The sequence below is a fragment of the Oryctolagus cuniculus genome, chromosome 14, assembly GCF_964237555.1.
Source record: "Oryctolagus cuniculus chromosome 14, mOryCun1.1, whole genome shotgun sequence".
NCBI classification, from domain to species: domain Eukaryota; kingdom Metazoa; phylum Chordata; class Mammalia; order Lagomorpha; family Leporidae; genus Oryctolagus; species Oryctolagus cuniculus.
The window spans coordinates 39,392,967-39,416,473 of record NC_091445.1 but is presented as its reverse complement, the minus strand read 5'-3'; the positions used below and the strand labels follow the sequence as shown (position 1 = coordinate 39,416,473).

Here is a 23,507-nt window from a genome sequence, read left to right as displayed (position 1 = left end):
ATCTGAAGAGGCACCGGGTCACGGGGTGGTCTTCTGCTGAGCGTGGGAGGCAGGCACACCTAAAGCGGCTCAGTGCCTGCTCTTGCCCCGTCTCTCCAAGCCGTCCCACGCCGGCCCGGGCCTCCAGGCTCAGTCTACACTCAGCGCTTCTGCCAGGCGGCCTGGCTGCCTCTCTGCCCCTCTGCATTGCCTTCCTCTTTCCCCTTCTCCCCTCCACACGCCGGGGCCCTTCGTAAGGCTTTCTGACAGGTGCCTTTATTTAAGGCCACTGCGCTGACAACAAGAATTCCAGGAATGTTTTCGCGTCCCCAGCGACAAGACGAGAGACTTGTGCTGTCTGCACTCTCAGGACCCATAAATGCTCCAGTGGTGTCACCAGCCGCTACTATGGCTGCGTAAGTTGAGAGGATACAACCCTAAAGCAAACTGAAGCCCGCCTCTCTAAGGTCCGCCTAGCATGCACCAGCAGTCCCGGAAGAGAAGTTCCGCCCCGATTCCGGGTTCCTGAGCTCGCGATGGGCCGGGGCCTCGCGGGGCTGCGCCTCTCTTCCTTATTGGTTGAATTAAGGGGCGTGGCAAGCGGCGCCGACCAATCGGAGGCGGCGCAAACAAGCGCGTGCGGGGGCGGGCCTGGGCGTCTGAGAGGCCTCGTCTGGGGGCTTTAAGGCAGTGATCTGAACCGAGCGAGGTTCCGGGGTGTGCTTCCAGCCGGGCTGAGAGCCGGTTCTCGTTCTGCACCCCAGCTGTGTGCGCACTGCCATGTGGGCCGCCCTGAGGTTAGCTCTGCGGCCCTGCGCCCGCGCCGCTGCGCCAGGGCTGCGCGGCTACCACGGGGACGCGGTGGCTCCGCTGGGCACCCAGCTGGACGCGGGCTCTGCAGTCTACCAGGTAGGCCGCGAGAGCGCACCGGCGGGGTGCGGCCAGTGCCGGAGCGACGGCACGGGGAAGCGAGGGCGACTCTAGCAGCTGCTGTTCTGGGGTGCCGTGAAGTTTGACAAAGCAGATGTTCCCAAATCCACTAAAGAACGGGCACTTACTTTTTGGCTGTTAAATCAGTGGTTCTCAAAACCTGGCTTAGCGCTGTTACCTGGGTTGACCGCGCAGGTGCCAGAGCTCCACCCGGACTTTCTGGGTCCCAGGGGCGGGGCCTGGCGTTTGCCTTCTTGGTGAAGTCCCCTGGGGGCTTTGGGACCCTCTGGCCTAGAACAGGGTACCCTGGGTTGTGAGTACCAGATTATGGCTGGTTTGTTGTATTAACAGAAATGTGTGAATCCACAGTATCTTTGAGCGGCTTTTCATGGATCCAGGAAACAACTCACAGCTTAACTGTCAGAGCTGGAGAATTCTAAGCCTGTGCAGATAACATCTCGGTTGTACAAATAACACTGAGTTGAAAGGAGAGAATGTTTGCTTCAGAAACGTTGAGTGGGCACTGTGGTCCAGACACTGTTTTAGATCTTTGATGCAGATGGGTGAGAATGGAGCCCTAGTTCTGTAGGGAAGACGGACAGAAAGCAGGCAACGCGTGCATTGTGATCGGTGGTGTTTAAACCTTGGAAAGGTGCTCACAGAAAGCTACAACTAGGAAGTCATGGGTGGGATGGGGCATCTCAATTCATGGTGGAGGATGGGCGGTGAGCCCATCAAACAGGAGTTACAGGAACAGAGGTACCGCGGCCGGTGCTGTGGTGTTAACCGGTTAAGCCGCTGCCTGCGATGCCAGCATCCCACATAGGCACTGGTATGAGTCCCAGCTGCTCCACTTCTGATCCAGCTCCCTGCTAATGACCCTGGGAAAGCAGCAGAAGATGGCCCAAGTACTTGGGCCCCTGCACCAGGTGGGAGGACTGGAAGAACCTCCAGTTTCCTGGCTTTGGCCTGGCCCAGCCCCACCCCCAGCTATTGTGATCATTTGGGGAGTAAACCAGTGGATGAAATATTGCTTTCCTTCTCTCTCACTCCCTCTCTTTGTAACTCTGCCTTTCAAATAAATAAATTTTAAAAAGAACAGAGGTAGAGGCCGGCACTGTGGTGTAGTGGGCAAAGCCACTGCCTGCAGTGCCGGCATCCCATATGAGCGCCGGTTCAAGCCCTGGCTGCTCCACTTCCAATCCAGCTCTCTGCTATAGCCTGGGATAGCAGTGGAGGATGGCCCAAGGGCTTGGGCTCCTGCACCCGCTTGGGAGACCTGGAAGAAGCTCCTGGCCCTGGCTTTGGATTGGCACAGCTCTGGCTGTTGTGGCTAGTTGGGGAGTGAACCAGTGGATGGTAGACTGACTGAATGACTCTCTCTCTCTGCCTCTCCTCTCTCTGTGTAATAATCTTAAAAAAATAAAAAAGAACAGGTACTGCATTATCCAAGTATGTAGTAGGTGTGTGATGACTTGGAAGTCTTGGCTAGGACTCATTGTGAGCCCAGAGAGAAGAGGGTCTTGCATGCAAAGCTACCTCAGACTTCCTTTTGCAGGCTGTCCACTACAGTATTTAAGTAGAGAGTAGAGAAGAGGCACAGTCTCATGGATACCATAGAATCACCAGTGTGGTGACAATGTGGGCAGTAGGTTGGTGTAGGAAAGACTCTAGAGCTAGGTGACAGTTGAAAGAATTTATTCTTTTTTTAAGATTTATTTATTTATTTGAAAGTTGGAATTTAGAGAGCTAGAGAGTGATCTTCCGTCTGCTGGTTCACTCCCCAAATGGCCACAATGGCTAGAGCTGGGCCAGGCCGAAGCCAGGAGCCAGGAGCCTCATCCAGGTCTACCACTTGGCCCATCCTCTGTTGCTTTCCCAGGCGCATTAGCAGGGAGCTGGATTGGAAGTGGAGCAGCCGGGACTTGAACTGACACCCATTTGATATGCTGGCACTGCAGACAGTGGCTAACTCTCTATGCCACAGTGCCAGCCCAAGAATTTAGTTTTGAGATGACAGAGGGTCAGAGTTGTCCTTGTATGCAGGAAGAGGGGTTGAATAGCTACAAGCAAAGATTACAGAGTTAATGACTGAGTAAAAGGGGAAGAATGAGTGAGGAGCATGGGTGACTTTGGAGTCTCTGACTGGGCGGGATATTCAGGTGGATGGCAATGCTCTCATCACAGGGGCTTCTAGGACCAGCACTGGTTTGGCAGGTGAAAAGACAAGGTAGTCGGTGCTGGGTTTTGTATGTGGCGCCAGATGCTGAGTGCCCAGTAACCACGTTCTTGATTCCACCAGAAGAATTTGTGAACAAGTTGGAGAATAGTGGGTAGCCGACAACAAGGGTTTTACTGCTGAAAGTACATACCCTACAGAGTGTGGGCTCACTCAGGGGACGGCGGCCCATCTCTGAACTGAGCTTAATACTGTGTGGGTCGTTTAGTGAAAGGGGAGGTTCGTTCTCATAAAGGGGAGGAATATTCAGGGTTTTTCTGGGGAGTAGGTGGTGATTTCTCAGAATCTAGCTAAAGGCCTGTTTTGCCCCTTATACGGTCTGATGTTTCCTATAATGACGACTGGGGAATGAGTCGTTTAGCATGCCGATATAGTACGGTGAGTGTATAACAAAGTGTAGATTAAAGTAGGTCAACCTTGCCTCCTAAAGCGGGGTGAATGTGGTCTGCTTGTGAGATGGCAGGAACCGCCGCCAGGTGGCGCAGCTGCTCCCTCTCCTTGTGCCTTCCCGTTACAGTAGCTCACAATAGCAAATATTAACTTCTTGCTCACATTATGTGTTAGTGGCTTTACGACCACTGTGGTGACTTGCGAATGATTAAATTAAAATAGTTTAGGGCAGGTTTTGGCTTAGTGGTTAAGATACCAGTTAAGATGCCCACATGCCACATGAGGGTTCCTGGGTTTCACACCTGTCTTTGGCTCCTGGTTGCAGCTTCCTGTTAATGCAGACCCGGGGAGGCAGCAGGTAATAGATCAAATGATTGGGTCTCTGCTGCCCCGTGACCTGGATTAAGTTCCTCCCTCCTGGCTTCTGCTGGGTGGGCGGGGGGCTGTTGTGGACACTTGAGATATGAACGAGTAGATGAGAGCTCTTTCTGTCTCCCTACTTCTCAAATTAAAACTATGCAATTTAATTATTTTAAAAAATATTTATTTATTTATTTATTTATTTGAAAGGTAGAGTTGCACATAGAGAGAGACATTTCATCTGCGAATTCATTTCCTAAGTGGCTGCAACAGCTAGGACTGGGCGGGCTGAAACCAGGAGTCTGGAACGCCATCTGGTCTCCACAGGGGTGTCAGGGGCCTGAGTGCTTGGGCCATCTGCTGCTGCTTTCCCGGGTGCATTTGCAGGGAGCTGAATCAGAAGTGAAGCAGCGGGGATTCAAACCGATGCTCAACTGGGATGTCAGCATTGCGGGTGGAGGCTTAACCCACTGCCTACAACACTGGCCCCTACTTAACACTCTTATTTGTTAATTGGCTTTATTTTCATTTCTAGCATTGGACAATATTTTGTTCTGTTAAATAGAATAGGTTTCAGTGGGCTGAGGAGGAGTTGTTTTTTCCCCCTAGTTTTAAATGTATTTGAGAGGAGGGACACAGGAGAGAGGCAGATTGAGGGAGCTTCTATCCACTGGTTCACTACCCAGATGCCCATAGTGACTGGGATTGGCCGGGCCAGAAGCTGGGAGCCAGGAGCTCAAACCAGGTCTCTCATGTGGCAAGTGCCCAATTACTTGAGCCCTTACTGCTGCCTCCCAGTGCCTGCATTAGCAGGAAGCTGGAATCACCACTCAGAGCCTGTTATGCAACCCAGGTACTCCAATGTGGGACATGGGTATCTTACCTGCTAGGCCAGGCGCCTGCCTCAACAGGCTGTTTTTATCGACAGAAAAGGCCTGAAGAAAGTAGGAACAAAGGACAGCAAGCAGATTGATTTTTTTTTTTTTTTGACAGGCAGAGTTAGAGAGAGAGAGAGAGAGAGAGAAAGGTCTTCCTTCCGTTGGTTCACCCCCAAATGGCTGCTGCAGCCAGCGCACTGTGCCGATCCGAAGCCAGGAGCCAGGTGCTTCCTCCTGGTCTCCCATGTGGGTGCTTGGGCCATCCTCCACTGCTTTCCCAGGCACATCGGTAGGGCACTAGATCAGAAGTAGGGCAGGTGACAGCTTAACGTGTTACGCCACAATGCCAGCCCCCATGTTGGTCATTTTAAAGTTACTTTCTTTGTCAGGAAAGGCCAAGGAGACAGAACAATAGAAAATTACCTAATGAATTCACATTAGCTTATTTCAGGTTTTGAAACAGGGAGGCACTTCATGATCACGATGACGAAACTGGCCGTTGGGGAAATTGAGTTGTTGTTTCTCTCTTTCCTGATTTCTGGGAGGTTTGGTATGAGTGATTTTGTTTTGGTATTTCGGTGTGGGCTGTTGGGCTTTCATGTAGGAGCCTAGTGCAAAGCAGTGACCTCCTATAACTCGTTGTTGGACAGACTGCTCCACAGCGGGGGTGGGGGGAGGGTTTGGGTCCGCTGGCTGTGTCTGCCTGTTCCTGGGCTGAGGTTGGTGGAGCGGCCCTGACTGGGATATGCCTGTCTCACGCAGAAGGCCCAGGAGCAAGAGGCCGAACATGGATGGATTGTCAGTTTCTGCGGGAAAGTGTTTAACTTCATGTCTGCTCCCATTTCATTAGACAAAGCAAGTCATGTGGCCAAGTCCAACTTCACGGAGTTAGGGAGATTGGGATGACTGAGCCAAATTAGCAGTGTTTCCTAATTACTAATCACAGCGCCTATAGTAAGTAAGTAATGCTCCTCATAGCAGAAATTATAGTATGCCAACCATTTTACTGAAGGCCGTAAGGATTTCCTTATGAATTTGTCATAACAGTTCTGCATATTGGCCTAGGTAGAGATCAAGTAATTTGTCCGAGATAACACAGCTGTTAAGTGGCATAGCCTGAATATGAAGCTAAGCAGCTCCTGACTACTGAGTCCAGAGTTTTTTTTAACTTTTATTAAATAAATATAAATTTCCAAAGTACAACTTTTGGGTTATAGCAGCTTTTTCCCCCCATAACCACCCTCCCACCCACAACCATCCCATCTCCCACTCCCTCTCCCATCCTATTCTTCATCAAGATTCATTTTCAATTATCTTTATATACAGAAGATCAATTTAGTATATACTAAGTAAAGATTTCCACAGTTTGCACCCACATAGAAACACAAAGTACAAAGTACTGTTTGAGTACTAGTTATACCATTAATTCACATAGTACAGCACATTAAGGACAGGATCCTACATGGGGAGTAAGTGCACAGTGACTCCTGTTGTTGATTTAACAATTGACACTCTTATTACATCAGTAATCACCCAAGGCTCTTGTCATGAGCTGCCAAGGCTATGGAGGCCTCTTGAGTTCTCCAACTTCGATCTTATTTAGATAAGGCCATAGTCAAAGTGGGAGTTCTCTCCTGCCTTCAGAGAAAGGTATCTCCTTCTTTGATGGCTTGTGATGGGTGTGGCCAGAGAGCTCCATTCAGTTCTTCAGGGTTAAGGGTGTGCCAAAAGTGACACACCCAGGTTTGGCGTGGTAAATCTCTCTCTCTCTCTCTCTTTTTTTTTTTTTTCAGAAAGGAAGTAATTCCACTCAGCTGAGCTCTTCTTGCTGGCAATCAGTGCCTGAGCGCTAGCCCCAGTGGGTATAATATTCGTCTGCTCTGCCCAAGGACCACACAAAGGATCTGTGCAGTCCTCAGTGTAAGCTCAGATTCCTCTGCAATGTCTCTCACTGGGTTGCCAAGGGTACCGAGTTTGTAGCGTCTCCCACTGAGACTACTCACGTCTCAGCCTACTGTGAGTTCTCCCACATACCCTTATTTATTTATTTTTATCACAGTCCGGGTTCATAAGCTCCACACATTCACTAGGTCTTAGTCTCCTATTATTACTCCCAAGCAGAGTCAAGTGTTTCTGTTTGGCTGAGAGCGGGCACAGCCCTGAGCAGGCACAGCCCGAGCTGGCACAGCTGTTATGTATGTCCAAAATAGCGCCTGCTCTATTGTCTTGCATGCTTTGGTAAAGTGTGTGGAGAGAGAGAATCGTGTCCGTACCGTCCCTTTTGTTTTTTTCTCTCCTCTAGTTAGACTGGTGTACTTTCCTCCACAGGGCTTCAAGCCTCCTTCCCTCTAGGCTCTTCCTGCCGCTTTTCTGTCCATGTCTCAGGCTACTGCGGTTTTGCCTCACCTCTGTTTCCAGCGCTGGTGCAGAGAAGATTCTTGGCAGCTGGGATCTGGGATCCTGAGCCGTGGGCACCCGTGTCTTCTCAGTAGATCCACCGTGTCCCTCTAATTCCGGAAGAGTTCCCTCTGCAGTTTTTTCCCTAACTCTTCCCTGAGACTTCAATATCTCCACTTTTATTAAACTATCTTTTCCTGGACTATCAGTGAGCTCCCTCTCTATTCCGCCATCTTGGAGCCACCCCTGGATATCCTATTGAGTCCAGAATCTTAACTGTTGCTTTTTTTTTTTTTTTAAGATTTATTTATTGATTTGAAAGTCAGAGTTACAAAGAGAGAGGGAGAGACAGAGAGAGAGAGAGATCTTCCATCCACTGGTTCACTCCCCAAGTGGCTGCAACGGCCAGGGCTGAGCCAGGCTGAAGCCAAGAGCCAGGAACTGCATCCAGGTCTCCCACGTGGGTGCAGGGGCTTGGACTTGGACCATCTTCCACTGCTTTCAAAGGCCATAGCAGGGAGCTGGATTGGAAGTGGCGCAGTCAGCACTTGAACTGGCGCCCATATAGGATGCTGGCTCCACAGGGAACCTATTATGCCACAGTGCTGGCCTGCGTACATTCATTTCTGAATGAGCTACTTGCCTGATATTAAAAGGTACAGTTAAAAATTCATTATGGCTTCCTTTGTTTTTGTTGCTTTTTATTAATGAGTGCTGCACAGCCCTAGGTGGGTGGGTTCTGTCGTTGAAAGCACTGGCTGGGAACATGTCAGCGTCTCAGCCCAAAGTCGTTGTGACAGCCAGGCACTGAGCTCTGGTTGCTCAGCCTCACAGCAGTTTTGCTAGGTAGGTCCTAGCAGTTGTTTCATGGGTAATAAAACCAAGGCCCCAGGAGATTGAGATTTGCCAAATGCTGCATTACCAGTCTGTGGGGAAAGTAAAAGGTGAACTCAGTTCTGCCTGGCTTTCAACTCTGTGCCTTTGCTGAGCTACACTGTACTGTATTCTCATCCAAGGAGACTCTGTCAGTTAACTATGATGGTTCAGAGTGCATCCTGGCCAGTGCTGGTTCTTGCGTGGTGAAAATGTGGCCGGCCGAGCCTTGCCGGAGCAGGCGAAGGTCGGCACCAGCGGAGGGGTCTCTTCTTTGACCCGTTGGTTACTTAAGGGTGTGTTTAATTTCCATGCATTTGTGAATCTTGCGGTTTTCATCTGTTGATTTAGAGTTTCATTCCATTATGATTGAAACAGATACTTTGTGGGGCTGTTGCTGTGGTGTAGTAGGTTAAGTTGTTGCCTGCAGTGCTGGCATCCCACATAGGGGCTGATCCTCTTCTGATCCAGCTCACTGCTAATGCACCTGGGAAAGCAATGGAATGTGGCCCAAGTGCTTAGGCCCCTGAACCCACATGTGAGACCTCAAGGAAGCTCCTTGCTTCTGGCTTGGGACAGGCCCAGCTCTGACTGTTGCAGCCAACTGGGCAACTGGGGAGTGAGCCAGCAGATGGAAGATCTCTCTGTAATTTTGACTTTCAAATAAATAAATACATCTTTAAAAAAGATACTTGGTATGATTTTAATTTTTAAAATTTATTTTTTATTTTTTAAGAATTATTTTATTTATTTGAAAGACAGTTACAGAGAGAGGTACTGTCCAGAGCTCCTATAGGGTTATTCTAGCCTGCCTGTGGGGTTTTTGTCATTTTTGTCTCCATGGGGGAATGAGAACCTTGAGCTTCTTAGTCTGCCAGTTTGCTGACATCAGGTCTGAGCTGATACTTTTTCCTTCAATTCATTCAATTGCAGCTGGTCAAAAGGAGCCAATAAATGAATATTGAATTACTTTCTTTTGGATTTTTAAAACCCTTTAATTCCAGACTATACAAGCATCTTGCATATATCCCTCACCACAGACCATCCCGGTACTTTTTCTGTAAACCACAGACTCCAGATAACAAAACTAGGGGTGAAGCTGACATGGTCTGATCAGAGCTGGTTGACAGAAGGGCGGGGATTCCTGATGAAGCTCTATGGACCGGATGTGGTCACTGTAGGGCTGAGGTTCTTCAGTGTAAAGAAGGAGCAGCAATGACGGGACCAGGATAATACTGTTCTAAGATGTGCACAGTGCTGTGGCCTCACAGTCAGAGCTCCATTCTTTCCTTGCAAGACTGTCATCTTCCTCCTTCCTAGCCGTCTTTCTACTCTCAGCCTGCCGAGTTTTTGAGTCAGTTCTTTGGAAACAGCATCCTCAGTGTTTTGTGCTGCCTTGTGCTTGAGTACAAATTTTACTTTCTTGTATGCAAAGGCTCCCAAATAAGTGCCCACTAGGGGCTTCAGCTGTGCAGAACAGCTGTCTGAATGAGGTCGTATGCTGTATTTGCCGGTGTAACCACATGAGGATGGCACACACGAGGAGCGCATGCCCACGTAAGGGTGTGGGGGCGTGGCTGAAACAGGAGCAGGTCCCCCCTGGACTGCTGCTCAGAGCTGCCTTTAGGAGCCCTGGCAGAGCAGGCACTGAGGGCCCAGAGGCCACGGCAGGCAGGCCGGCCGGCAGCCAGAGGCCAGGCTCAGCTGATGTTTTTGAGCGTGAGCTTGACATATAACTTCTTTCTCTGCATAAGATGTATTGAGCTCTGGTCCAGGCTGTACCAGTAAGCAGAACACGGAAGTAGCTCAGGCCGTGTGTTCAGTGTATGTTAAAAACTAACAACATGGGGCTGGTGCTGTGGTGCAGCAGGTTAAAGCCCCAGCCTGCAGCGCCAGCATCCCATATGGGAGCCAGTTCAAGTTCTGGCTGCTCCACCTCCAAACCAGTTCTCTGCTATGGCCTGGGAAAGCAATAGAAGATGGCCCAAGTGCTTGGGCCCCTGCACCCACGTGGGAGACCTGGAAGAGGCTCCTGGCTCCTGGCTTTGGATCAGGTCAGATTTGGCTGTTGCGGTCATTTGGGAAGTGAAGCAGCGGAATGGAAGACCTCTCTCTCTCTGGCACTACTCTCTGTAACTCTGTCTTTCAAATAAATAAAATAATATATCTTAAAAAAATACCGTAACAACATATTTCCCTGGGGGAGAAAGAGCTGGAGGGGTATGCATGCTGAAATGTTAACTGTGGCCCTAAAAGTGGGGAAAAGGGGCAGTGCAGCTAATTATTTAAGCGCAGTTGACAACTGCTTGGAACAGTGCGTGGAATGTGATACGCCCTCCAGGAGTATTAGCCTGGCTGCCACGGGAAGCTTGCACACGACTGCTGGTGCCACTGCCTGTCTCTCACCATCCCGGAGAAGTTCCCGCTTGCCGTTGTGGGAGATAGCCTGTGCCTGCGCTGCCATGAAGGGTGTGGGTGAAGATATGCTCATGCGCTGTCGTGGGAAGCAGACCCTGGCATCACCCAGGGGATGGAGGACTCACTGACGCTGAGGTGGAATGTGTGAGCTCCAGTGTCCACACTCCACCGAGCACAAGATCCCAGACCGTCGGTTGGAAAGAATGGCAATATGGCCAGGACCTGGCTAATAGGGTGGACAGCAAACTCCATGCAGACCAGAAGCGGTTCCAGAAGAAGATTTGGGCCCCTAGCGGGCAGTTCCACTTCTAGGGCCTTCATATCCCAAGCCAACACATCAAGACCACTGACTGAGTGGCGGTCCTGTGCTGTGGCCAGGAAGAAATGACTATAGGCCTTGGCTGTTGGTGACTAGTTATGTCCCTAAAAAAAGAAATATCAGCTCTCGCCACTTGTCCTCTCCTTCCCTAGATCGTCTCACCGTGGGTGCTGGCCAGCAGTTGCTTTGGTGATATGTAGCAAACGTTCACAAGGTCTCGGGGCACCAAGGAACAAATGCTTGTATTTATTCTTTGTTCTGGAGCTATGGGTTGCGGCAGTTTTGCTTCAGGCATTCACAGGACTTATTTTTTTCTTATTCCGGGGCCCAGGCTGAAGGGAGCAGTGGCTCCTGGGGGGTGCCCCTGGCATATGGAGGGCAGAAGCACAGGAGGAGAGTGTGGAAACACTTGGTCCCTCCTACAGTCTCTGCTGGGAGTCAGTACTCTAACTTCCCCTCACGTTCCCGCTGCTCGGTGCAAGAATGTGCACTCAAATTCTGTGTGCTAGGGACCTCTGTCTTCTCACAGTGCACCTTGACAAGGGTGGAAAGAAAAGTACTATGATCTCCCTCATCTCTAAGCTGACTGCTTGGACTCTGTTAGGTTTGAGATCCAACACAGGAGGCAAGGTGAGTAGGCAAAGGGGCAACCTCACGTGCTGTCTTCTTCCTAAGGAGCCTTTCTAGAAGTCGGGCCCAGCAACTTCTGCATCTGTTTGTTGGTTAGAATTTACTCATATGGCTCTGCCTGTCTATGAAAGGAGCCTGAGATATGTCTGTAATATCCCAATTGGGCATGGTGCTACCTTGAAGACTATTGACGTTCAGTCTTAAAGGAAATCTGGCAGAATGAACATGGGTAAGCATCTGGCGGTGTCTAGTGCAGATAGTGAATGGTATAGAGAGTTAGTTTGGGTGCTGAAAGATCTCATGTTAGGGGACAGTATTGTGGCGTAGTGGGTAAAGCTGCCATCTGCAATGCCAGCATCCCATATGGGTGCTGGTTCATGTCCTGGTTGCTCTACTTCCCATCTAGCTCCTTGCTGTTGGCCTGGGAGGGAACAGAGAATAGCCCAAGTGCTTGTGGTGAAGGAACCCACGTGGGAGATCTGGAAGAAACTCCTGGCTCCTGGCTCAGTCCTGCCCATTGCAGCCATTGGGGGAGTGAACCACTGGATGGAAGATTCATTCTATCTCTCTAACTCTGCCTTTCAAATAAATAATTTTTTTTTTTAAAATCTCATGTTAGCATACACTTGTCTTCCAGAACCTTCAGCTGCAAGCAGTAAGCCTTGCTGCAAAGACACCCATAATAGGGGAATGAGAAATAAAGCTGTGCCGGGGATGAGGGCGGACACCCAGAGGTTCTGTTTGCTGGTGCCCTGGCGACAGTCTGGTTTCTCCTGGCCCCTTGCATCAGCATGCTTGCAGGTGTGGCCTGCCCTGTGTCTTGCCACCCATGCTTCAGCAGCTGCCTGACTGAGAGGCCAGCTGAGCCGGCTTTAGTGCTCACCGACGCTCTTCTAATTGGCCGGTTGCCGTTGGCTGCAGCAGTCGTACCTCGGGGCTCGGAGACTCTAAACCAGTGCGACGTGCTTGCTCTGTACATAGGTGAACTGTTTTTTCTCAGCTCTGGACTTTGGTGACTGTGGTTTGCAAAGTTGGGAGGAGACCAGGAGGTGGAATGCAGGTGGGTGGGAGAGCAGCTTAATCCTGATGAGGCTGGAAGGCAGGGCTAAACAGAGGTTTTCCAGGATCTCAATAGCAATCTAGTTCTATGAGGGAAGAACTTTGTGGGGAGCAACTCGGACTGGACTAAGTTACTGGAATTAAGACTTATTCTATGCATCTGCTCTCCCACAATATGGCGCTGAGAAGGGAGAAACAGCTTCTACACAGCTGCCTCCAGTTCAACCAATAAACTGCAGGACCTGCTCCTGATTGGAGGAGAGCAGCATACTCGGTGTTGTGGGTAGCAGAGTTGGGATTGGTGGAAAAGGACTATAAAGGAGGAGAGAGACAACATGCACCAGGAACATCTAAGAGGAACATCTAAGAGGAACACCTGTGCAGCCCCCGAGAGAGCCGGCCGGCGGTGTGCCGCTCCCCCGCGGAAGTGGGGAATGTGGCAGGGGGAACTGCCCTTCCACGGAGGTGGAAGGGACGGTAGCCAACCCGGGAAGAACCAGCAGCAAACCCGGGAAGGGCCGAGCAGACGAAAGAACAACACAGGGTCTTGTGTGGTTCCTCCATGAAGAGGGGGAGCGACAAACTTGAACAAGGATACTGTGTGGATACATTTTCCTCTATGGGAAACATCTATAGGATAACAGAACAGTTCAGGAAGAAAAAAAATGGGTGAGCTTATATTTTAGACAAGACTTAGACATATTGCCTAATTGTGGCCATGTAGGTCTACTATGTAGGATCCTATTTAAATAAACCATAAGTAGGGGCTGGTGTGTGGCACAGTGGTTAAGAAACCTGCTGGGATGTGCACGTTCCATATCGGAGTGCTTGGTTCTAGTCCTGGCCCCTGGTTCTGATCCCCGTTTCTTCCCTGGGAGGCAGCAGGTGATGGTGCTCAAGCAGCTGGGTTCGTGCCTCTCCGGTGGGAGGCCCAGATCAAGTTCTGGGCTCCTGGCTTTGAACTGTTGTGAGCATTTGGGTAGTACACCGGCAGATGAAAGATCTCTCTCTACCTTTTGGTTAAAACGAAAATGAATAAGCAAAAGTCTTTAAATACCAAATATACAAATCTTTCTGTCAGTTGGTGCAATGTCTTCTCTAATTGCCTATTTGATGATACTAACAAGTTAGTGACATGTGATTATGGTTCTTGTGCAGATACAGAAATGCTTATAGATGAAGTGTTATATCTAGAATTTCCTTCAGAATAATTTAGGGTGCGGGACAAGAAAGAAACAACGTTGGCCATTACAGATAATTGTTTCAAGTACACTGGGTATGTGTGGTCCTTTACACTGGTTCTGATCTTTTTTATTTTTGCATATGTCTGAATATTTCCATGAAAGTTAACAGTGATGACTGCAAGCCACAGCGGAGTTGAAAGTGTTAGTGGCGCGCTTCCCTGTGCAATTTGCTGTAGCACAACCCTGTTCTGCCCCTTTCCTGGTGTTGTGCAGTTGTCCCCATTATTCAGTTTCACTTTTCATGGTTTTAGTTATCTGCCATCAGCTGCGGTCCAGAAATGCTATGTGGAAAACTCTAGAAATAAATAATTCATGAAATCTTAATAACTTTTATTACAGTTCATTGTAATAATTGTTCTTTTATTTTTATTTATTTTTTTATTTAGTAAATATAAATTTCCAAAATACAGTTTATGGATTACAGTTTATGGATTATCCCCCCCCATAATTTCCCTCCCACTCGCACCCCTCCCATCTCCCGCTCCCTCTCCCCTTCCATTCACATCAAGATTCATTTTCAATTATCTTTATATACAGAAGATTGATTCAGTGTATAATAATTGTTCTTTTTAGTAATATCTTACCATGCCTACTTTATAAATTAAATTTTATTGTGGGAATGTATACATGTATGAAAAGTGTATACAGGAGAGAACAGTGCACACAAGTTTGGTGCTGTCTGTGGGTTCAGGTGTTTATAGAGCATCGTGGAATGTATCAGAACCTGTCCCCTGTGGGTCTGAGGGTACTGCCGTATGTGGTAATGATGGATGCACTTGCTGGAGAAGTAGCACTACGTGATGTTGCTGAAAAAAGCCTTTCTTCCTTGCTCTTAATCAGTTTATACAGAGAACATTCAGTTGTTCCTAAGTAAATGAGTTAACCTTTCATACACCTCGCCAAGATAACAGGTACTCAGGTATTTTTTCAGTAGCATTAGATTTCTTTTACTAAACATGGGGAGACATGTTGAGCAAATAAACACAGTAAGTCCTGTTGGCCTATCTTTTCCCACAGTGTATTTTTTGGGGTATCATTTAATTCCGACTACTTGAAAGTGAGGAAGCAGAAGGCTTGATGATTTGGATGAGGTTCCTTACAGAAATCCTTTCAGTTCAAAATGATCAGATATTTTGTTAAAACAAAACCAAACTAGGGGGCAGACATTTAGCCTTAAGGTGCCTGAGTCTCAGATTGGCTGGCTTTGAGTCCCAGCTCTGGCTCCTCGCTCCAGCTTCCTGCTAGTGCAGGCCCGGAGAAGCAGCAAGTGATGATGGCTCACCTGCCAGCCATGTGAGACCTGGCTTGGGTTCCCAACTTTTGACTTTGGCTGGTCCAGCCCTGGCCACTTGCCAGCATGGGAGACCTCTTTCTCTGTCTCCCTGCTTCTCAAAATAAATGAATAAGTAGGTAAAACCAAAACCCAAAGCAGTCAGCCTGTGACTACACATGCTATATGGGAAAGTGGTGGAATGGAAAACCAAGCAGGAGGGCATTTGAGCTGGGTGCCCACCGTACTGATGTGCCTTCACTGCCCATTGGGATTTGTTTTTGATGGACATAGAAGCTGTTGGTGTTTATGGGACACTCTGTGACATTTCATTACATGCATGCAGTGTGTGGTGATCAGATCAGGGCTAGGGGATTCTGAGGGTCAGGGTTTCTGGAGCACTGGGCACTGCAGTAGGTGGGTTTTTACCCTGGAGTTAGTGTGGCGATAGATCTTAAGCATGAAACAAAAAAAAAAAAAAAAAAAGGAAAAACAGAAAAACAAAAGGTAAACCAGCTTTCTTTTCGCGTAGCAGCGCTATTTTAATTGGCACATTTTCTCCCCGGTGTGCTCAAAGCTAATAAATGAGAGCAGGGCAGGGAGAGCCTGGGCTTGAGGCCAGTGTAGTGCACCTGTCCTTGACCCTTTGTGTGGTGGCTGCAGCCCCGGCTCAGGGGGATAGAGTCCAGGGAGAAGATGCCTTTTGGTGACAGATGTGGGGACATCCTCCAACACCATCTCCCAGAGCCCTCCTCTGCCATTCGGGTTTGTATACAGGAGGCCTTTCTCATACAGAGCCTGTCCCTGGCTCTCTTGGGGAACCGGGAAGTGCAGGAGGCAGCCCTTGGAATACAGCGCCTGGTTTCCACCCCAGGAGGGGTTCAGCCAGAGGTTCTGAAGGGCTGCTCCCAGTCCCTCTGTGCATTTCAAGACAAGGTATGAGACGCTCTAGTGCCACCTGTTGGTGACTGGTGGAGCTTGCACCTGCTGACCTGGAGCTTTGCTTCTGTGTAAGGCGCTTCAGAAGCCCTGGGGATTTCTGAGGTTGGTGCAGGTGGACAAGGGGTCTTGTTGCCTGGGTGCCTCGGTTATTGTAACAGACCATGTTCTTGGTTTCCTCTGCCTCTTGTTAACACCAACAAATTCTGTGATGACCTGAACAAGCCCTGTGGCAGGAAAGAGGATTTGCCTCCTACTGAACCCCTTCTTTCAGTATGTTCTCAATTTGTTTTGACCTTTTTTTTTTTAGATTTATTTATTTATTTGAAAGGCTGTGTGTGTGTGATAGAGAGAGAGAGAGAGAGAGAGAGAGAGAAAGAAAAAAGAAAAAGAAAGAAAGGAAGAAAGGAGAGATCCTCCATTTGCTTGTTTACTCCTTAAATACCTACAGTAGCTGAGGTTGGGCCAGGTGAAGGCAGGAGCCTGGAACTCAGTCTGGGTCTCCTTTGTAGGTGGCCGGGATCCAAGCACTTAAGCCCTTACTTATTGCCTCCCAGGGTGCACGTTAGCAGGAAGTGGAGCCGTGACTTGAACCCAAGTACTGTAATATGGGGTGTGGGTGTCCCAAGTGGTGTCTCGAGTACTGTACCAAGCGCCTGCCACTTGTTTGTCATTTAAAACCTCCCAGGATCTGCAGGAGGCAGGTACTTGAGTGAGGCTTGCTCCCAGCACTTCTTTTCCAGAGGGTGCAGGCCAGGTGGGACTGGAAGGGAATTACTCACAGGGCTGCCGGACAGAGGTGGGTCAGGGGTTGGGGCCTCGCTTCTCCAGGGCGGAGGGTCTTTTCTTGGCACCACACTGCTTTCCTTTTTTGTTTCCTGGATTTTGTACAGCAAGAGAATGAGGCAGAAACCATGGCCTCAGGAGCTCTTGGAGCTGTAAAAAATAAGCAACAGTAGAGCCACACTGTGAAGTCTGTAAATTCACCTAATGCTATACACATGGGGAAATTGTTCAATTTTCTGGCACATAAAAATAACCAAAGACGGGCAGTCGGTGTTGTGGTGCCCTGGGTTAAGCTGCAGCCTGCTATGCCAGCATCCCATATGCTGGCCCCAAAGCTTTGATTCCTTAAATCAGGCAAACAGCTTTCAGGAATAGCAGTACTCTGGCAAATGCGGTGACTGTTGCCAAACCTCCTGGGCCTTCTACAAGCAGTGTGGCAAGCCCTGACCCTGCAAGGTGACAGCACAAGGAGCACAAGAGTGCAGAGTGGCATTGTGATGGTTCACAGTGCGCAGACTAAGCCAGTTTTCCAGAAAGAGGCCAAAACTGCGAACAAGGTTGTTCTGAGGTTTGAGTATGTGGAGTCCAACTGCAGATCCAAGAGTATTGGCTACTGAGAGGTGCAAGCATTTTGAACAGGAGGAGATGAGAAGAGAAAGTCCTAGTGATGCAGTTATAAGCCCCTAATTTTATTTTATTATGACTGCAATAGTATCTTCAAGTTACATTTACTTCAAAAAGTAGGAAAGCATGTTGAGGTCAGTTAGGTTCAGTAGATGCCTGAGGAAGAAAGATGATATTGCAGGAGTAGCAATGGTGTTGGTGAGGAATGAACGTGAATTAGTTTTTAAGCGGGGCTAAGATTCAGAGAAGTGGACTGGAGAGGGGTGGTAGTGCTGAAGAAGGCGTGAACAAAGCTGGAACAAAGGATGGAGTGGCCTGGCATGGAGACCACACCGGTGGGGGTGGTGGCCCCTGTGGAGGCCTTGCAGAGCTGGGACAGATGGATGATTTCTCCCCCCTTATTTTGGTAAAATAATTCTCCTATTTCTGCCCCTCCTTCTGTTACAGGAGAACTATGAACAGATGAAAGCGTTAGTGGACCAACTCCGTGAACGAGCACAGCGTATAAGACTAGGTGAGCCCAGCACTTCAGTTTATGCTTGGAACATGTCCCCATGTAGGTACTGGTTTAGGGAAAGCTAGTACCATTGGGTGTTTGACTCAAGACTAATCATGCATTTGTTGGTGTGCAGACTGTTTTTTTTTTTCCCCATTACTGTCAACTCTTGATATCCACGGGGCATTGGTCCCAGGATCCCCTGAAGATGCTAAGATCCAAGGATGCTCAAGTTCCTTATATTAAATGGTGTCATTTTGCACAGAACCTATGCCTACCCTCCCTTATACGTTAATGCATTTCTTGATGACTTATAATACCTGTCAATGTAAGTGCTATGTAAGGAGTTGTTACACTGAACTGTGTAGGAAATAATGACAGGAAAGTCTGTATATGTTTCTCTCGAGAGGAAAAGTAGAGTACTGTAGCTCTGTGCACCTGCTGAGGATGGTGGGTTCTGATGAACTGCAGGTAAAGGCTGATTTACGAAGGAGGAGACTGGGCAGACCCCTGGAGGGGGAGATAGGGAGAAGGAGAAAAGGACAAACCACATTTTTGCCCAGAAATAGTTGTATTTTGTCATGAAAATGGATGTTACACATATGTATTTAAAAGTAACATATACTTGTATATTTACTTAAATATATATTTAAAAGAAATATACTTATATATTTAATATATATTTAAAAGTATTATTTACTTAACAGAATTTTTGAAAAATAGATAAATTACCCATTAACAACCCCTCTACATTTTGATTTACCTCAGGGAGTCTCATAATAGCTTTAATAGCAAAATGTGTGTGTGTGTGTGCGTCTGTGTGTTCTTCTGAGGATTTTGTGCACCTTGCTCTGGCTATTTTCTTCTGTCGTTTTGCTCTGTGAATGCTCATCAGTTGGCTTAGCCGTGGCTGTGTTGGTCAAGTTAGGGAATATTATTCACTTTCTCTCTGTTCATTTCCGTCCTGCCATTGAACTGAGCTATCCTGACTCTTCAGTTCATGCAATTCCTAAACAGTTTTCAGCCAGGAGGAAGGGGGCGGTGTTTCAGGTTGTTAACAGCTCTCTCTCGTTGGAGAGAGCTGGTGGGAAGTACCGAGGTGACCGGCCCGGGCGACCCTCGCCCTCCCTGTGTCTTCCCCTCCTTGCTGCCCCACGCTCCTCCCAGAGCCTCCCGCCTCTGACCTCCCCTTTTGTTCCTGTCTGAACGTGTAGGACCGTGTGAGGATGACTTAGTCATTCCTGTGGGTGGAAGCAGGATTTCTCTGTGGTGTTACTCATAATACCTGGAACCAAGTGTTTTGATCCACACGAGTTAATGGAAGGGCTGTGTTTGGTGAATTCCTAAGTGCTTTGTGTTCATGCTAGGCAGTAACTTGAAGCATGTAAAAAAGCTTAAATGGTTTTGGTGGCTGAAGCTAGGGGCTTCCAATAACCTGATGAAAAGGCTCATGAGGATTTTTGGTGACATTTTCGCAGGAAGTCGGGCTCCACACAAGGGGTTTCAGCAGTGGGGGCAGCCCAGCTGCAGAGGCAGTCAGCTGTGTCTTGACTGCCCCCTGGCAGGCAGAATGGGAGGTGCTTTGAGTTGTAAAATACTTCCTGGGTTCAGGGCTGTGCAAACAGTGTGTGTCTTGGAACTGATGCAGCAGGCAACAGGAGTGTAAGGACAGCGTGAGGCCCTTGTGGCGCCGAGTCTGTGAGCACGGGAAGAGCAGTGTTGGAAGACTAGGGAGGTTGTGTTGTGCTGGGCCACACTTCTCACTCCTATTCAGATGCCAGCAGCGCTTCACCCTGTGCTCTGCAAGTCTGCATCAGGGTAACCCACTCTGCTTCTTCCTGGAAAAAATGAAATTCACAAGTGGCTCCAGATTAGAAGGCCAAACTCAGGGCAAAATTAAGAAAGAATGGTGTCCTCTTAAATACTTTCTTTGGTATAGCATCCCACCTCTTTGTCACACACCCTCCCCCTCTGCCACCTGCCCTGCCAGCCCCGACTGGGCACTGTGTCACTTGACTCTCCAAAGAATGGAGGGTCTGGCCCTCTGTCCAGTCATGTAGCTCATTTTTCTTTGAATATTTGTTTTAAACAGCTCTGGTGAAATATAATTGGCATAGAAAAAAACTGCATTATTCAAATTATGCAATTTTGCATTTAAAAAAGATTTATGTACTTATTTATTTGAAAGAGAAAGAGGCAGAGACAGAAAGGAATGAGATCTTCTACCTGCTGCTTTCATTTACCAAATGTCCACAACAGCTGGGGCCTGGCCGGACTGGGCCAAAGCCAGGAACCTGGAACTCCCATCTGGATCTCCCATCTGAGTGGTGGGGACCCAAGTACTTGAGAACCTGCTCCCTCCCAGTGTGTGGATTAGCAGGAAGCTGGGTGGGGATGGGAGCAGGCAGGCCTTGCATTGGCACTCCATTAGGGGATCTGGGTGTCCCACATGGTAGCTTAACCCACTGCACCACGATGTCAGTTTCCATTCTGATACACATTTATATGTCTGTGAAGCCATCATCACAATCAAGATAATGAGCATGTCTGTTATTCTCCCAAACTTGCCGTGTCTCTGGCAACCCCTGCGTCCTTCCCTCCCCTATCCCTAGACGCACCTGAGTCGGGACCCAGCCATTGATTGGGAGATGAGAAGAATCATTTGACTTAATTATCACTGTCTTGTCACTAACTCTTTTCCTTCCAGAATTATTTTCATTTTGAAGAAAATTAGATGCTAGATGTGTGATATAATTCTTTTGGTAACCTTAAGGCAGATTTAATCATAAGAGTTACCATGTACTTTTTGGAAAAAAACTCCCCTTAAAGGGCTGGCATTATCCCATATGAGCCCTGCTTCCAATCAAGCTCTCTGCTAATGGGCCTGGGAAAGCAGCAGAAGATGGCCCTGGTCCTTGGGCCTCTTCACTGATGTGGGGGACCTGGAAGAAGCTCCTGGCTCCTGGCTTTGGCCTGGCCCAGCCCAGGCCGTTGTGGCCATTTGGGGAGTGAACCAGCAGATGGAAGAGTTCTCTGTCTCTCCCTCTTTATAACTCTGCCTTTCAAATAAAGACATTTTTCAAAAAACAAAGAATAAAAAACCCAGAACTCCTCTAGATACACCAAATGGTCCTGGTTTTAAAAATGAGGTTATACTCGAAAGCCTATTTGAAATAGATATGAACTTATTTTCTCACTTACATAAACAAAGAAATGACTTTGTTAAATAGCTGAGCATTTCATTATACGAAGGCTGTCTTGATGAAATTACGGATGACAATGAAAAGAAACATGTCAAGGTACAGGTGGATACTTGTGCTCCTGCTCTGTAGCCTTAGTCTGTTCAGAGTGGGTTCTGGATAATTCCCAAGAAACAGCCCCCAGCCTTAAGGTTGGGTAAGTTTTGCAACTTTTGACCTCAGGTACCTCCGTGGGCTCTTCAGTTCCTTCAAAAGTTGAGAAACACTTTGAGAAGGTGATTTCTGAGCCATAATTGAACAAATTGAACAAAGGGGTATTTTTTTTTTTTAATGTGCTTTTCATCTACTTGAAAGGCAGCACAACAGATGGGGTGAACCCCTGACTGGCTCACTCCCCAGATGCCTGCAACAGTTAAGGCTGGGCCACACTGAAGCTGGGAGCACAGAACTCAGTCTGGATCTCCCTTAGGTGTAGCAGGGGCCCAAATACTCAATGTTCATCTACTGCTGCTCAGCATGCTGTAACAGGAAGCTGGATCGGAAGTAGAGCAGCCAGGATTCAAACTAGGCCCTCTGATAGGGGAGGTGGGTGTCTCAAGTGGTGATATAGCCCGCTTTACCACCACAGTGACCAAAAGGGTCACTTTTCAAGTGCTGTATAAGCAAGTGTTCGGCTCTCCCAATGGCAGGCCTAAAAAGTTACCAGTTACTGTTGGCACTTTTAGGAGAGTTTCACTGTGCTTATCATGGAAGAAACATCTAAAATTGTGGTTTTCCTATTACAAATGAAGATAGAATTTTCAGATTTTGCATAGCGTGTAGTACAATGTTAATTGTAAGTATATAGAGTAGGTATTCACTAAGTGTGGTATTGAGGTAGTAATTGCTACACATGAATTGCAGAGAAATACTTTTAATTTCTTTATTACCAGTGATTCCAGAACACATATGATATACTCTAGCATCAGGGATAGATTGGCTTTTCAAACTCCAGTTTTACTTACTTTATTTTATTAATATTTTTAAGTTTTTAGAGATTTATTTATTGATTTATTTACTTGAAAGGCAGAGTAAAAGAGAGAAGAGAGAGAGAGAGAGAGAGCGAGCGAGCTAGAAAGAGAGAACAAGCTTCCATCCACTGGTTTACTTTCCAAATGGCTACAATGACCAGGGCTGGGTCAGGTTGAAGCCTAGATACTAGAACTTCATCCAGTCTTCCATAAAAAATTTTGCTTTTTATTCCAGCTGTTGGCAACTTGTAAGTCAAATGAATGATCTGAAAAATTAGCTGTTTATCCAGGAATATGTGGAGCATCTTAAAATTTTAATTTAAGCATTGTATGTTTTTCTGGCATTAAGTTCAGTGGAGACCTTATTTCCTATCAGTCTAATCTAGTGACTTTTTTTATTGTAGGAGGTAATGAGAAAGCCCGAGCCCGGCATACGGCAAGAGGAAAACTGTTACCCAGAGAAAGAATCGACAATCTTCTGGACCCAGGGTTGGTGCACATCCAAGTGCTAATACACAGGGCTCTCTGTTCCATGCTGCTTCAGTAGCCAGTTTTGTAAATGCACAGTTTTGAATTCTGGTTCTTTTAAGATGCAACAGCAAATGTTGGAGAGACTGCTGTGTTCTGGCCTATTCCTCCTCTTCTTTTTATTTATTTATTTTTTAATACTTATTTAAAAAGGCAGAGTGATGGAGAGGGGTGCGGGGAGATCGATTCCTCCACCTACTGATTCACTTCCCAAATTAACTGCAACAGCTGGGTCTGCTCCAGGCCAAATCCAAAGGTCAGGAACTCCGTCAGGGTCTTCCATGTGGGTGGTAGGGGACCAAGTACTTGGGCCATCTTCTGCTACCTTCCCAGGCATGTTAGCAGGAAGCTGGATCACAAGCAGAGTAGCTGGGACTTGAACTACCACTCCAATATGGGCCGCCAGCATTGCAAGCAGTGCTTAACCTGATATCCCGCAATACTGGGTCTCTTTTTATAGATTTATATGCAACATATGTATTTGAAACATTGCCCCATTAAAGAAAAATCTTTTCCTTTCTCAAGTGATGTTTTTATTTTTTATTTTTTTGTTTCTTAAGTGACTTCATTCAAACAACATCCTTTTTCTCTTTAGGTCTCCATTTCTGGAATTGTCCCAGTTTGCAGGTTACCAGTTGTATGGTGATGAGGAGGTTCCTGCAGGTGGCATCATCACAGGCATTGGGAGGGTATCAGGGTGAGTATTGCACCTGTGCTCAGTAATGTGCATCAGGAAGAAGACTTGGCGGGGCATAGGAATCCACACATATCAGCATGCCAGTTTTATGCTCTTTATATTATTTATGACTGAGGCCTCCTATCCAGACCTGAATTAGAAGCTTCCATAGAGTGTTGGAGACAAAAATCAAAGGGGAAGAAACCCCAACGAAGGCCCCTGAGATCCAACTCAGACCTCCCTGCTTAATCAGAATCTTTCA

At 47.7% G+C, this 23,507-nt stretch overlaps 1 protein-coding gene across 2 annotated transcripts in view; it reads left to right on the top strand.

Annotated features, from left to right (window-relative positions):
- The first annotated feature begins 606 nt into the window (after positions 1 to 606).
- MCCC2 (methylcrotonyl-CoA carboxylase subunit 2) overlaps positions 607 to 23,507 on the top strand; it is a 73,077-nt gene continuing 50,176 nt past the window's right edge. The window contains exons 1-4 of one of the 2 annotated variants that reach the window (XM_002721104.5): positions 607 to 888; positions 17,783 to 17,849; positions 22,446 to 22,530; positions 23,165 to 23,266. In XM_002721104.5, coding sequence (XP_002721150.1) covers positions 760 to 888; positions 17,783 to 17,849; positions 22,446 to 22,530; positions 23,165 to 23,266 — 383 coding nt within the window. In that variant the 5' untranslated portion in view covers positions 607 to 759. The remainder of the gene's footprint in view (positions 889 to 17,782; positions 17,850 to 22,445; positions 22,531 to 23,164; positions 23,267 to 23,507) is intronic. The other variant, XM_051833261.2, reaches the window with a different exon arrangement.